Below are 15,135 nucleotides of genomic sequence, written 5' to 3' on the forward strand. Positions count from 1 at the left end.
AAAGTACAGTTAATTGACAACATGATGTACAGTTTAGATATCTTATTTTATTCCATGTTATTTTCTTAGTAATACTTTGTTGAACAACAGTGGCCTCTTCTGGTTGAACTAATCTTCCATTTGGTCAAATATAAATAATGATCATTGTCTCCGCCAGGCCGAAAGGCATGGCGAGAGAGTATGTTTTACCCTCCGTCCGTCCGTCCGTCCGTCCGTGTGTCCGTGTGTCCGTGTGTCCGTCTGTCCCCAGCTAATCTCCGCCACCGTTGGCTTGATCGCAGCGAAACTGTGCACACACACTCCCTGGATGCCAATTCCGAACTTCTGCGCCAATTTTTTCACCAGGAGGCCGATTTGTGCAAAACATATTTTTTGACAGTACTCCTACAGATTTTGTCCAAAAATCTCGCAAATCGGTACACAGTATCTCTATAGTCATTAAACAAAACTTGTCTTTCAGATTTTTCATATTCCATCCTGATTGGCTAAAAATGGCTTCCAAAGTTTGCAGGAGTGCTCCATTTTCAACAAAATGCCTCAAATCATGAACACAGCATGCAATTTCGGTGAAATTTTGCACGCATATTTCCACTATGCCGAGGAAGAAATACCACTTGAAAATGTTCAAATCAGCCTCATGGTGGCGCTATAACAGGCCAATTCATGTTTTTACCTATAACTGCACCGATCTGTGTAAAACTTTGTATGCGCACTCCCTAGAGGTCAAGGAAAAACCTTTGCCCTGCATTTTTTCCATCTGCCTTTTATAGCGCCACCAGGAGGCCGACTTATGTAAAACACATTTCTTTATATTACTCCTTCCGATTTTATCCAAATTTCACGCAAATCGGTACACATGATCTCTTTAGATGTGATCAAGACGGATGTGTTTGATTTTTCATATTCCATCCTCATTGGCTAAGATTGACATCTAAAGTTTGCAGTAGTGGCTTGTTTTGAAAAAAATTTCGCAAATCATGAACGCACCGTCCGATTGCAGTCAAACTTTGCACGCACATTCACACTATGTTGAGGAACAAATGCCACCCTTTTAACATTGGCCTGTTAAAGCGCCACCAGCAGGTCTAATTTAGCAAAAAAATATGTTGCACAAAATGCCTCAAACCATGAATGCAGTGTCCGATTGCCGTGCAAGGCCTAAGAACAAATGGTACCTTTTAAACATTGGCCTATTATAGCGCCACCAGGAGGCCACAATAACCTACCTGACCTGGCGGAGACCTGTGCTCCGAGGAGCACTTTTTCTAGTTTACTTTTTTTCCCGTAGACATGCTACGCAGATTATAGGAGATGGAGTTGTATATGATGCCTATGCATAGTTTGACTACATGTTCTGTCTCCATCAGTTGCCGACAATAAATGCGTGAACTGAGATCAAGCACTGTGGGGTGACTTCTGAGCAGCAGTCAAGAAAGAGGGGTTACAAACGGGTATTGCATAACCGGGTGGGGCATGCGTTCCCAACTTGCATTGTTCTCGAATTGCATCGTTCCGACTTGCGTGGTCCCAGAGAAAGCTCCTGGGCTCTGTGTCTAGTCTATTAAAAAGGATCAAAACAAGAACAAAAACACCGTACTCCACAATCTGACAATGAATCTATTAATATGTTATCTCCCTGAAGTGTAACAGCGTCTATGTTACATAAGCAACCCAATTTTGTCCATAACTTAGTTAAACATATATTTTCTTTTTCCATTTTATTAACTATGTCTGCCCAATCCTCTATTGTGAGAGGATTAAGCAACCAATGGCTAGTGCAGTAGAACATTTTTCTAACGTGATTGCTGTAGTAGTGTTGTTGTTTATGTTTTTTTCTTAATGTTATTTTTTTATTTTTTATCTTATTCTTATAGTACTGTAAGCGGTCCTCCCAGTCTCGTGAGGGTGCTCTCTGTGAATCCACCTTCGCTCACTGCAATGTTAACAATATCACGACCAACACGTCCAGAGGCCCGGCAAAACATCACAGGTAAGGCAGGAATGCAGAGTCGCAGACATGCAGATGCATGCCTATACACATACATGCACACAGGTAGGTGCATGCACACGTGCACACACAATGAACAATGTCTTATACTGTATATGTAAGGACCTTTCATTGGCCACATTCATAATTCACCCTTAACCCCACCCTTGTACTCGTGAGCAGTAGCAAAAGTCCTACTAGGGAGGATGTTTCTCGCCTCTATTTTTGCTAGGGTTATCTTTCCAAAGGTGGAATGTAACTGTACTAACGCAGACATAAACTGGCATAAACAACCACAAATTCTCACAGACATGTATAATTGTCGGCTGCACACAGCCAATGTTCAGAATGGTTGGCTGTCATACAACATCCCGTAGTGACAAGAGAGAGTGCTGGTGATTATTATAGCGATATGCAACTGCAGTGTCCCTTCTCATAATCAGCTGGGACGCATTGAAGAGAGAAATTGAATTATCCAGGTTATGGTGCAACCAAAGTTAATTGTTGATTCACGGAAGAATGATAGTAATTATAATTGGAGCTATAAACACAATACACATATTACATGGAAGAGATGAGACAGAAAAAACATGAAACTGCACCTACATGTATACAGATTTATGAGCTAGAGTAGATGTCGAAATCCAAAGAAATGTATTCCAGGCGCTCGGGTGGCGCAGTGGTAAAGTCACTGCCCACCACCATGTGGGTTCGAAACCACCGTGGTGCATCCGGCTTTGTCGAGCGTCTACACGAACACAATTGGCCCGTGTTTGGCGGAGGGAAGCCGGGCGGGGAGGGTGATATTGGTCATTGGATGTACTCCTACGGACTGGGGCGGCACCTGTCAGAAGGGAGTGTTGGGCGGGAGGAGTAGGATACAATAGCAATGACAACACAGAAATGTGTGTGGGGAGGAATCAATTGGCATGACGACTACATTGGGGAGAAAAAGGGGTAAAAAAGAATTGGCTACTCTAAAAAAAATTGGGGAAAAAAAGAAGAAGAAAAAAACTATTCCCACCTCTATAACTGGCATGAGGTTTGTTGGGCCATGCTGTACTGTGGAGCGTAATCATTAGCATTACACTGCAGAAAGATATGACACCTAGTGGTTGTGAGCACTCACTTTGATTGGAATTTTCATACAGAATTGCAATGAATACTCTAGTAGCTAGATGCATAGTTTACCCTGCCATTTAGTTCTACATTATTTGGTATTAACTTGGATTAAATTAGTATTAACGTTTTACCTCCATACACATTTTGCCTAGCATTAAGCAACACCCTGCACATTCTCTCTGTTACAAACAGTCACACCAGGCAGCTGCCCAGTACCACTGCAGTTTTCTACTGTTGGCTACTGAAAGTAAGGGCCTTACTCAAGGGGGTCTACTTACCGACGTACTGGTTTTAGCTGGCAGACCTTTGCCCTTGTCACAACAAGTGACATTGCTCAGTGGGTAATCAGGGTTAATTTATTTGCAATTGCATCTTAAGCATGCATTCGGATGTTGTTGTCAGCCAACCAAAGTGACATTGTGTCCCAAAATAGCTGAAGAGAAACTGAGAGTTATTCAGGGTTGGGAAATTACTTGTTTTAAAGCCTTTGTACATCATGCTGCCAGCTGCTGCCACTGTCACCAGGGCGTACAGACATCATAGCTAAGGGACTGCTGTTTTTTTTTAAACAGCTTCGCTTCTTCCCAATGTTTAATTTAGTATGAATGAGGGCTTGGAGCCAGAAAGGTGTAAAAAAAAGCTCTTAATTAACTCTATATAATAGCTAAAATGGTGACACTTTCTATGCAACCCTTGTCTAAAATGCATTACTTATAATGTACTTATAATGTATTATAATCTGCTTATTACGCTGTATAATTATTGTTATTAAGAGCTAATAATACTCATAATGATTTATAACAATAATCATACATTATAAAGCATTTTATAATGACATAAGTTCAAGTATGAATGCATTTTAATCTGCTTATAACGCTGTATAATTAAGGTTTTAAGCACACAAGGGTAACTGAAATAGTGGGCCCCTGAGAACTCTGGGCACTTTTTTTTTTGTGGCACCTAGTGAATAACCCTGTTGACTGCATGCGAAACAAAGAAAAGGTAGAACTGATTCCCACCCTAACGGCTACCAACACTAACTCTCTTGATTCAACACAAGTAGCTTTGAAAAATGCAGCCTTGATATAAGATCATATATAATTTGGACTTCTGGTTCATTGCAGTCAAAGTGACTAAACGTACAGTAGCTGGCCATGATAAGGGCATCCTACTTTATGTCCCTTAGTGAAATAGTGGTTGAATGGTGTTGTTGGGGCTGACTTTCAGGTCAAAATCCTGATTCCATGGCTTTGGAAATATTTGCTCCAATAAACTACCTACTTTTGTGTTACAATTGTTGTCATTGCTGTACATATACAATCTTGAGCCAGTACCACAAAAAAAATATGATTGCTATTGTTTTTTTGTTTTTTCTCAGAAGTAGCTCCTTGTCCAACAGCCCAGACCAGAGAACTCGGCCAGCTCATTGTTCAGCCCCTCGCAGAACCCCTCCCATTACCAGAGGAAGGCTGAATCCGATTGGAACGTCCAAATTTTCTGGCCCCGCCTACCAACATCTCCAGGAAGTCGAGTCATGTGAAAAGGACATTGAAGCACAGGGGTGAGGACGTTATATCTTGCTCATCTACTTCCATCTTCTTCATCCCTGTACACAGTAAAATGCTGATTGTAAATTTTACTATGAGAGAATGTGTAGGGTCCCTTTGGTTACATTTGTACACTCTCAGATTTAAATGAACACTCAGGATTTTAAACATCTGTCCACATTGAGTAAGTGCACATAAATCTGAGAAATGCAGGTGACTGTATGCTGCTGACAAAGCTCTGGATTTCATTTCAACAGTGGAAATATCAAAGCCTTTCATTTGTTCAAAGAAAAAAGAAATTGTTGTTTCAATGTCCCCACTCCCACTCTCTCTCCTTGTTTCCCAATCTGCAGAGCAAAGATTAAAACAAAATAAGGTCACATTATGTTGTGATCTGCAGCACAATGGCAGCTGTTCAAAGAAGTTGCCTTGCCTGGCACCGGTGCTTTGAATGACAGGATATGGTTTACATCTACATCTTTCTCTCTTTATGTCTGTCTTGCCTATAGAATCATAAAAACACGGGACGTGATGTTGATACTGTCCATTGTGCCAATAGATGGTGTGCACTCACATGAGATTTGCCTTGATGTTACGAGAGTGGCATGGGAGGTGTCTTTCTTAGACTGGGGTAAGATGTCAATTTTGGGACACATCCTCAGTAGTGTGCCTTTGAATCAGGGGGTGTTTCGGCCTTCAAACACTATACACCCTCATCAAAGGTGGCCAGCTACAGGGTGATCAAGCCTTAGCTTGTGTCCCATGCCCAATCATTAAGATTTGCCTAGTTGTTAAGTGGCAGACATCCCAAGGGACTGTGCAAGGCAGGGGCGTCCTCTTCCCTGAGCCAACCCTACAGCTGACCGCATACCTCATATGCCCTCCTGAAGTTGGAGGGGTTTGAATTGGGTTCTCAGGTGGGGGGGGGGGGGGTCATGTTCTTAGAGCCCAGCAAGGGTCCTTCCGTTTGATCCATAGCCACTGGCTGCCTCTTTCAGCTGCTTCAGAAACTGCTCTGATGGTCTGCCGCAGAGCCTGTCCATGGATTCCAAGTTCCTTCAGCAATCTGATGGTGGAAGAAGCCACAAATCCTCTGCATCCCACTTCAACTGGACAGACTTTTGCGTTCCAGCCACGCTGAATTGCGTCTGCTGCCAGCTCTGTGTAGCGCAGTTTCTTGCGCTCATAGGCCTCCTCAACAGAGGACTCCCACGGGACTGTGAGTTCTATGATATACACAGACTTTCGTGAAGGGGACCAGAGTACCATGTCTGGCCTAAGATTGGTGGAAGCGATCTCAGGTGGAAAGATTAGTTGCTGGCCAATATCGACCAGCATCTTCCAGTCCCGGGCCATGGCTAGGTGTCCAGTTTCTGGCTTCGTAGGAAGATGCTTGGGCTTTTTCTGTCCCTCCCGGATGAATGTTGTCGTTTTGATGGGATTGCTTGTTCTTGGGGATAAGGAGTTGGTTGCACTCCTCTTGATTTCAAGTGCTGCAGCCAGGCTCTTGAGAACCTGATTGTGCCTCCAGGTGTAGCGGCCTTGTGTGAGACTGGTCTTGCAACCCGACATGATATGTCTGAGAGTCGCTGGAGCTGGGCAGAGGGGGCAGGTTGGGTCCTCGCCATACCACTGATGTAGGTTTTTTGGTGACGGAAGCACATCATATATAGCTCTTATGATGAAGCTGATGTTGCTGGCTTCCATTTGCCATAACTCACTCCAGTTGATCTTTCTCCTTTCCAGGCCTTCCCACCGCGTCCATTGCCCCTGTTTAGCAAGAGAGACAGCCTTTGTACTTCTTGCAGTCTCCTCCTGTCTGTGCACCTCCTCGACCACCAGTTTCCTCCGCTCAGATGTTGATGCCTTACGCCAAGTTGGTCTGCTTGCTGCCAGGCCAAGGCCTCCTCTTCCATGCTGGATATGTCCCATGATGTCTTGGTGTCTCAGGGCTGATGTAGCTTGCTGCACAGCATTGGATGGTGTCCATTTCCGTCCAGTTAGTAGAGGAGGTGGAGCATTGCTGATGGTCTGGTCTTTGGAGTCCTTCAGTGTCATCTGAAGTCTTACCTTAGAGCACTTGTACTCCTCCGTTAGACTTGTGAGAGGTAATTCAAGAACCCCTTTGCCGTAGATGCCGATGTTAGACATTGTGGGACACCGAGCCATTTCTTCACATTTGAAGTAATGGTTCGCTCCATCTTCTCCACAGTTGTTATTGGAACCTCATAGATGGTGAGTGGCCACATTATCCGGGGGAGAAGTCCAAACTGTAGGCACCAAAGCTTGAGCTTCCCAGGCAGTAGGGTCTTGTTGATGTTCTCAAGGCCGTTGGCGATGTCCTGCCTCAGTTGCTGCACTTGTTCTTTATCCTTGAGGCTTGCGTTGTACCATCTACCCAGGCTTTTGACAGGTTGCTCAGACACCGTTGGTATCGGGTCATCTCCAATGCAGAACTTCACATCTTTAAGCTGTCCCTTGACTATGGAGATGCTTCGAGATTTGCTTGGCTTGATTTTCATCCGGGCCCACTTGATGTTCTCCTGCAGTTTTGCAAGTAGCCGCTTGGTGCATGCTGCAGTATTGGTCAGTGTAGTCATGTCATCCATGTATGCTCGGATAGGTGGGAGACGGAGCCCGTCCTTAGTTCGCTCGCCGCCCACCACCCATCTCGAGGCCCTGATGATGACTTCCATGGCCATAGTGAAGGCCAGAGGTGAGATTGTACAGCCTGCCATTATGCCCACTTCCAAGCGCTGCCATGATGTAGTGAAGTCAGGTGTTGTGAAATACAGTTGCAGGTCTTGGAAGTAGGCCTTTACCAGCGTAGTGATGGGTTCTGGTACGTGGAAAAAGTTGAAAGATTCCCAGAGGAGTTCATGGGGAACTGAGCCAAAGGCATTGGCCAGGTCGAGGAAGATGACATAGAGGTCTCTCTTGTCCTTCTTAGCTGCTTGGATCTGGTGCCAAATCATACTAGTATGCTCCAGGCAACCAGAGAACCCAGGAATGCCTGCTTTCTGTACAGATGTATCAATGTACTTGTTCCTTTCCAGGTAAGTGGACAGCCTCTGTGCTATTATACTGAAAAAGATCTTCCCCTCGACGTTGAGAAGGCTGATTGGCCGGAATTGACTGATGTCTGTTGCATCCTTCTCTTTTGGAATTAGCACACCACCAGCCCTTCGCCATGCCTTAGGTATGATTTCCTTCTGCCACACTATCCTCATGAGCCTCCAAAGAAAGCGTAGCACATCCGGGGTGTTCTTGTAGAGCTTGTATGGTACTCCATTAGGCCCAGGAGCCGATGCCGCTCTTGCTCGCCGGACTACATTCTCTACTTCCTTCCATTTTGGAGGGTCAGTGTCCAGGTTGAATTCCGGAGGTTGAATAGGTGGGATGTCATGTGGGATGATCATCTGCTCATGCCTTTTCGTGTCCTGGTGGACCTTTTCCAGATGTTCTTCCAGTTCCTGCTTTGGTGTTTTAAGGATTCCGCTCTTGTCCTTAGCGAAGAGGTCTTTGACAAACTTAAAGGGGTTTTTATAGAACGTGTTCTTGAGTGTTCCTTCTTCTTACGAAGTTTCCTTAAGTTCTCTGCTCTTCGCAAGGTTGCCAGCCGACATTTGATGTCTGCTTGGAGTAGCATGAGACCTTCTCTCTCTGCATCAGAGGCCTTCTTCCACTGCTTTCTCAGCTGCCTTCTCTCTCTGACAAGTCTCTCGATCTCTTGCTGCCTCCTAGATTTGGCTGGCGCTGGTGGTGCCTTTCCACTTCTCCTTTTGTTTACTCCAAAGCGTTCTTCTCCGTAGTGGTAGATAATGTCTCCCATCCTTTCAAGCTTTTTCTCTGCTGTGCCTACCTGTTGTTCCAGGATTTTTGTCAGGTCGTTGTTGATTGTTTCCCACTCTTTCTTTTGAACAGCTTTGGGCCATTTCACACTTGGTCTGTGACCTTTGATCTTTTCCTCCTTTGGAGGTCTTTGTGGTTGGATGAGTTCATCCACCGGCATTTCTGTGCTTGTGTTAGCCTCGTCAATGACAGGGGTGCTGATGCTCTGCGAACTTTGGTTTGCGTCCCGTCGCTGTGCTTCATTCGACTGATTTGACTGGTTGCTTCGTAAGAAGTACTGGTCAATGCGAGGTCCCTGTCTCTTCTCTCCCAAGCACCTTTTCCTCCCTTGGTGGATCTTTAACCCCCTTGCCGATGTAACTTTCTCCCAACCACAGATGCAAACCTGAAGTGTGTGTCCTGCTGCTGCTGTGGTTGTCTCATGTGATGTGTTCTTCTTAGTCGTAGTCGTTTCCGTTCCTGGGTCTGTAACCGTGTGATCAATCGTTGAGCCATCTTCCGCCCCAGCTCTCGCAGGCTCTAGGGGTATTTTCCTTTGTTGACTTTCTGTAGCACTTAGCGGGTGTCTCCAACATACTGAAGCAGCGTTGGAGACTGCCAACATGGGTAGCTAGCCCATGACAGCCCCAGTATCTATATCTATATATATGTTACTGGTGACCTAATATGTAGCACATGATTCCTTGCACCTGATCATCTTATTCATGTATTACTGTTGTAATAATATTATTCAGCATTTCAAGATTCTTTATTGTTACATCCCATTATACAAGCATAAGAGAGTAAACTTCTTTCGGCTCCTCGACACAAATGATGTGTTTAGTATGTGTTTAGATAATATAAATAATTTATAGAGTTTATAGAGCAATGTAAGTTGCTTTATGTGTGAAAATTATGTGGCGAAAATGTGTGTGTGTAATTGTTGCATTTTTATGTATGCACAGCTGTGTGCGTGCGTGCGTGCGTGCGTGCGTGCGTGCGTGCGTGCGTGCGTGCGTGCGTGCGTGCGTGCGTGCGTGCGTGCGTTTGTACATGCGGGTTGTGTGTGTGTGTGTGTGTGTGTGTGTGTGTGTGTGTGTGTGTGTGTGTGTGTGTGTGTGTGTGTGTGTGTGTGTGTGTGTGTGTGTGTGTGTGTGTGTGTGTGTGTGTGCGTGTAACGTTCATTCAGACAATAGGTTGCTAGTTTCCGTTGTTCATAAGCCTGGTTACCTGGTGGTAAAATGTGTCAGCCGAAACAGTACCTTGTTGGGGTGGGTCTGGGCTTTGATTCCTACAGGCTTTACTGACACACCATCCATTCTACAGTATATATCCCAGTAGGGGGTAAGCTCACATCCACTGGATGGTGGGAAGCTAACATCCACTGATGCTCTATAGTCTAGGGGCTGTCCATTCCACCATTTGCACTGATGCATCCAGTCAGGATGATCTCGATAGTGAGCCTGTTCTCATTAGCAAACGTACAATGGCTTGTAATGGTCAAAAGGTATATAGTAATATCGCGAGATTGCCCTTGTTTTTATTTTTATACCCAAATATAAAAACAAAATGTTAAGTTGAAGTCATAAAATGAAATGCGAACATTTCATGATATACATTGTTTGAAAATGCTGCTATGTCAATAGTAACTATCTTACTTATGGCAAGAAATAATAATAGTTGCTAGTTGCTGTGCCACATGTAGTGCTCTACCTGTATCCCTCCCAGCTGTTGTGACAATCACCCCACGTGGTAAATACTTATTTCACAGGTTTTGAGCCGGCAATGTGATTAACCAGTGATTAGCTTGAAGCTCTTGTCATCTTACTAAGGAGAGTGTCTAGCCAGTTTGTTGGTCCTTTGTTCACAATTCTGCTTAGTGACAGCAGCACCTGTAAAACCAGCCTCCCAAATCTTATTGAAGATTTTATTTTTATTTTTTATAGACCCGTGGAGAGAGCTAGGTAAGGGAGGGTAGAGCAGAGAGACATCGCCGATGCAGGGCATTTATCTGGACAACAAATAAAAACTAGACCAACATGTTAGTGAGGGACTAGTGGAGAGAGATCCAGTAGAACTAAAAGACAAGTCATTTTATGTTTGGTTGCGCTCGGGTGTTGCGCTCTGAAAATAGCAGATCTACAAGCTCGTAGCAGATCTGAGCTTGTAGATCGGCTATTTTCAGCATGCAACCAAGTGTAAAATTGTATTCAAAAGACTATGACTAAAACTAAATCAAAATTTGCTGTCAAAATCAACACTGATTCCATCACAGGACTTCACCATGAGTTGAGTCACTAAGGTCAGGTGCCCCCAGAAATGAGTTTTCATCAGGGCCCTTTCTGACGCATGTTGTGTGCCACATGTGTGTTGTGTGCTGATTAGCTCCTGGCTCGACTGACTACTAACCCCTGAAAGTACTAAAATTCTTTACTTAAGTAAAAGTACCAATACTGCAATATAGAAATACTCTGTTACAAGTAAAAGTCCAGAATAAAAAAATGTACTTGAGTAAAAGTACAAAAGTATTGGCATCAAAATGTACTTAAAATACCAAAAGTTAAAGTACTAAAATATTTGAAAATAGCAGATCTACAAGCTCACAACACAGCTTGTAGATCGGCTATTTTCAAATAGCCTATGTATAAAATAGGGCTAAAGTCGTAAAAAAAAATTGTAAAAAGGTACAGTACTTGAGTAAATGTACTTAGTTACTTTACACCACTGTTTATACATGACGTGTTGAACTTGTAGTCCTGATATTTTCGGCGAGCGACACCATCGTACGACTGAGTATAAATTAAGCATGACCCTTTCAGAATGTCGAATTCTGGCTCCAGGTCAACATTAGTGAAGTCTGTACTGTACACGTTAGACAGTGTTCTGTCTGTAAGCTGCCAAGGGAGGGAGATGCCACTGATCAACAGAAAGTGTATTTAATTTACGGAGGATATGTAGTTTGACCCAGTTTCTTGGAGCGCCACTGCTGTACTTACCTGTACAAACTAGTAGCACACCAGACATAAGAGGCCTAGTGGCTCCATCTGAAGATAAGCTCCACATGACCTACATACAGTACAAACCACATTTTAGCGGTGATGGAAGAAGTACTCACATTTTGTACCTAAGTAAAAGTATCAATATCCTATTGTAGAAGTTACAAGTACAAGTTTGGTATTCAAAGTTTACTCGAGTAAAAGTACAAAAGTATTGGCATCAAAATATACTTAAAGTACCAAAAGTAAAAGTACTCATCATTATGCAGAAGGACCCATTTCACAATTTTTCAAATGTATAAAAATCCTTTGAAAATAGCAGATCTACAAGCTCACAATGCGTCGCAAGCTTGTAGATCGGCTATTTTCAAATAGCCAAAGTATGTATAGGGCTGAAGTGGTTAATGTATGATTTTTAATAATATAATAATAATATTTTGTAATAATAATCAAAATCTACAAAGTAATAGTAACTAAAGTTTAAAAATAATTGTTGTAGTGGAGTAGAAGTAAAATTATAGAAAATTGGAAGTACCCCAGTAAAGTAAAAAATACCAAAACATTTTACTCAAGTACAGTACTAGTAGTAAATTTACTTGGTTACTTTCCACCACTGCATTTTAGAAAGACACACACACACACAAGACACAACTCAAACACAGCGTATGCGCAGAATAAATACAGTATGATGAAGATATATGAGTGAAACGGAGGAACAGACAGGCGCTAATGTGCACAGACAGTAGGAGAGTCAAGCAAATGGGGCACCAGGGTTAAAATTCACGTGAAAATGCATGAAAACAGAAAGATGGATGGATATAGACAGAGACCTGGACTTCCATCACTCACTGTACACCTGTACTCATGCGTCAAGAGGCGGCGTGCAAAAGGCAGGTGGAGGCTGAAAGATTGACAGACAGCCAGACTCGACGAGCTGACTGGAGAGAGCGTGTCGTTCGGTGGTACCGTAAGGGGGTCTCGGGCAGTGGTGTAAAGTAACTAAGTACATTTACTTAAGTACTGTACAATTTTGAGGTATTTGTACTTTACTTGAGTATTTCCAATTTCCAATACTTTTACTTCTACTCTACTACATCTCGGATCCAAATATTGTACTTTTACTCCACTACATTTATTTGAAAACTTTAGTCACTAGTTACAGTATAATTGTAGATTTGGATTATTTTTGCAAAACATACAGTACATTAACCACTTCAGCCCTATATACATTTCGGCCATTTGAAAATAGCAGATCTACAAGCTCACAACGCGTCGCGATGCGACGCTTTGTGAGCTTGTAGATCGGCTATTTTCAAAAGATTGTTACACATTACAAAACTTGAAATGGGACATTCTGCATAATGAGTACTTTTACTTTTGGTACTTTAACTACATTTTGATGCCAATACTTTTGTACTTCTACTCAAGTACATTTTGAATTCCAGACTTTTAGTTGTAATGGAGTATTTCTATATTGCAGTATTGATACTTTTACTGAAGTAAAGAATGGGAGTACTTTTTCCACCACTGGTCTCGGGGTTGCCATGGAGACGTTAAGCCGTGAAAGGGAAACCGAGAGACGGACAGAAGCCAGAACAGAGAGGCGGGTCACTGCCAGTCAGATGGACAGAGAGAGACAGACAGGAAACGGAGACAGAAGCAGTGTGAATACATTTCAATTTAGCCCGGCAAGAATAGAGAAAAGAAAAGAACGAGGTGGAGGGAGTCAGACCAGGGTGCATATGGCATATGACAGTTGTACAACGGAGGAAAAAAACTGCAAGGAAAGCTTGCAGTATAGCTCCTTCTCACAGTGCACCTGTTAGGAGAACCCTGGCCTTATCTCCCCAGAATGTCTGCTGGGGGAGACAGAATGTCCTGTGTTGTTGCCGCTATTTTAAGATAAACCTGTCTGCAAAACGACCGACAGAGAGGTGGAACACTTTTGTATATTTCTCTCCTACCAGCGTCTTCTAGATAAGCATGTCACCTCCTCTCTCTCTCTCTCTCTCTCTCTCTCTCTCTCTCTCTCTCTCTCTCTCTCTCTCTCTCTCTGTATAATATATGCAGTACATACACGTGTGTGTGTGTGTGTGTGTGTGTGTGTGTGTGTGTGTGTGTGTGTGTGTGTGTGTGTGTGTGTGTGTGTGTGTGTGTGTGTGTGTGTGTGTGTGTGTGTGTGTGTGTGCGTGCGTGCGTGCGTGCGTGCGTGCGTGCGTGCGTGCGTGCGTGCGTGCGTGCGTGCGTGCGTGCGTGCGTGCGTGCGTGCGCGTGTGTGTGTGGCCATCACTTTCATAGCCCAGCACAGTGGCTTGTATGGCAGACAAGATTGCAGATAGATAGACAGACATGCTTGTGTAAATGAATAGGACCTAAGGCTTAAGTAGTCTTCACACAAAACTACATAGGGACGTTACTGTTGGGATATATTAAAACAAAATACCTGTGGGGAAACGGTCTTGATTTCACTTGGAATTATTTATGCTCGAGCAGTCGCGATAGATAAATAATAGATAAATAAATGCCTGCCATTCACAGCAACAGCCAATCCAAAATAAATGTGTGTAATACCTTTCCCACTGCTCACTCTTTGCTCCAGGGCGTGTGTTTGAACTCTATTGTATAGATTCTTGCATTCCATTGTATTTGGCAACATCAAAAGAGAGATTTGTCTGTTGAATGTTATCTCGGGCATTAGGGCCCTGACATCATCCTCTCTTATCTAGCCCACGTGGGATCCCCTCTTTGTACTGTGCTAAGTCTCAAACGCTGCTTTTTGGTGAGAGGTTCTCACCAAAGAAACACAGCAATCATACAGCAACAACTAAAGAATATGACTATGTTTGCACATTTGAAATACACCCTCCCTACCCAAGCACTGTCTTCCCCCACTCTTGAGGGAAGCTTAAAAGTGTGAATGTCGTATTATGACAGACTCAAAGTTGAATATTGATGCTCAGTGTGCAAGCTAGCCCTTGTGGGGGATTATGAATTATTACACAAAGATAATGAAACAAGCCTCTGGAACACCGCTAGATGGAGAGATAGATAACACTCTGGAGGAAAACAGCATGGTCGTTTTTGCGGCAGAGGGAAATGGAGAGAGAGAGAGAGAGAGATGAACAAATCAATATTAGATGTCCCTAAACCACTGCCTTACTATGAAGCGCCCTGGTTGCTTTAAACACACATGTGCTCAAAATGAAATCGAACATATTTGCTGCATGATTCTTTTAGGTGCCCCAGGCCCTAAACTGACACGCCTTTGTAAATGGTGAAACATTTTAACCACGCTGTTGATTTTGTAACACTAACACACTCTCTGAGTCAGAATTAATATACAGTTGTAATTGATAGTATGTTCCTCACAGGTAATGGAACAACTACAATGCTAAACGTGTGTGTGTGTGTGTGTGTGTGTGTGTGTGTGTGTGTGTGTGTGTGTGGTGTGTGTGTGTGTGTGTGTGTGTGTGTGTGTGTGTGTGTGTGTGTGTGTGTGTGTGTGTGTGTGCGTGTGCGTATGCGTGCACGCTTGTGTGTGAAACTGTTCTGAGCAGGCGAGACAGAGAGCTGTCCCTAAGGAGATTTGTCCTGTGTAGGCGCCCTCAATTCCCCATAGTTGCTGTGACTTCCTTTCGAGGTGAAGTTGAGT

The 15,135-nt window shown here is 43.5% G+C and overlaps 1 protein-coding gene across 1 annotated transcript in view; it reads left to right on the forward strand.

Annotated features, from left to right (window-relative positions):
• Positions 1 to 15,135, forward strand: part of nrg3a (neuregulin 3a) — a 489,374-nt gene that overhangs the window by 473,479 nt on the left and 760 nt on the right. Inside the window, exons 10-14 of the mRNA XM_080449647.1 lie at positions 1,875 to 1,990; positions 4,488 to 4,670; positions 5,655 to 5,875; positions 6,188 to 6,293; positions 7,280 to 7,372. Of these exons, the coding sequence (XP_080305773.1) occupies positions 1,875 to 1,990; positions 4,488 to 4,670; positions 5,655 to 5,875; positions 6,188 to 6,293; positions 7,280 to 7,372 (719 nt within the window). The remainder of the gene's footprint in view (positions 1 to 1,874; positions 1,991 to 4,487; positions 4,671 to 5,654; positions 5,876 to 6,187; positions 6,294 to 7,279; positions 7,373 to 15,135) is intronic.

The sequence above is a fragment of the Gymnoscopelus braueri genome (genome assembly GCF_963280865.1).
Source record: "Gymnoscopelus braueri genome assembly, chromosome: 14".
NCBI classification, from domain to species: Eukaryota; Metazoa; Chordata; class Actinopteri; order Myctophiformes; family Myctophidae; genus Gymnoscopelus; species Gymnoscopelus braueri.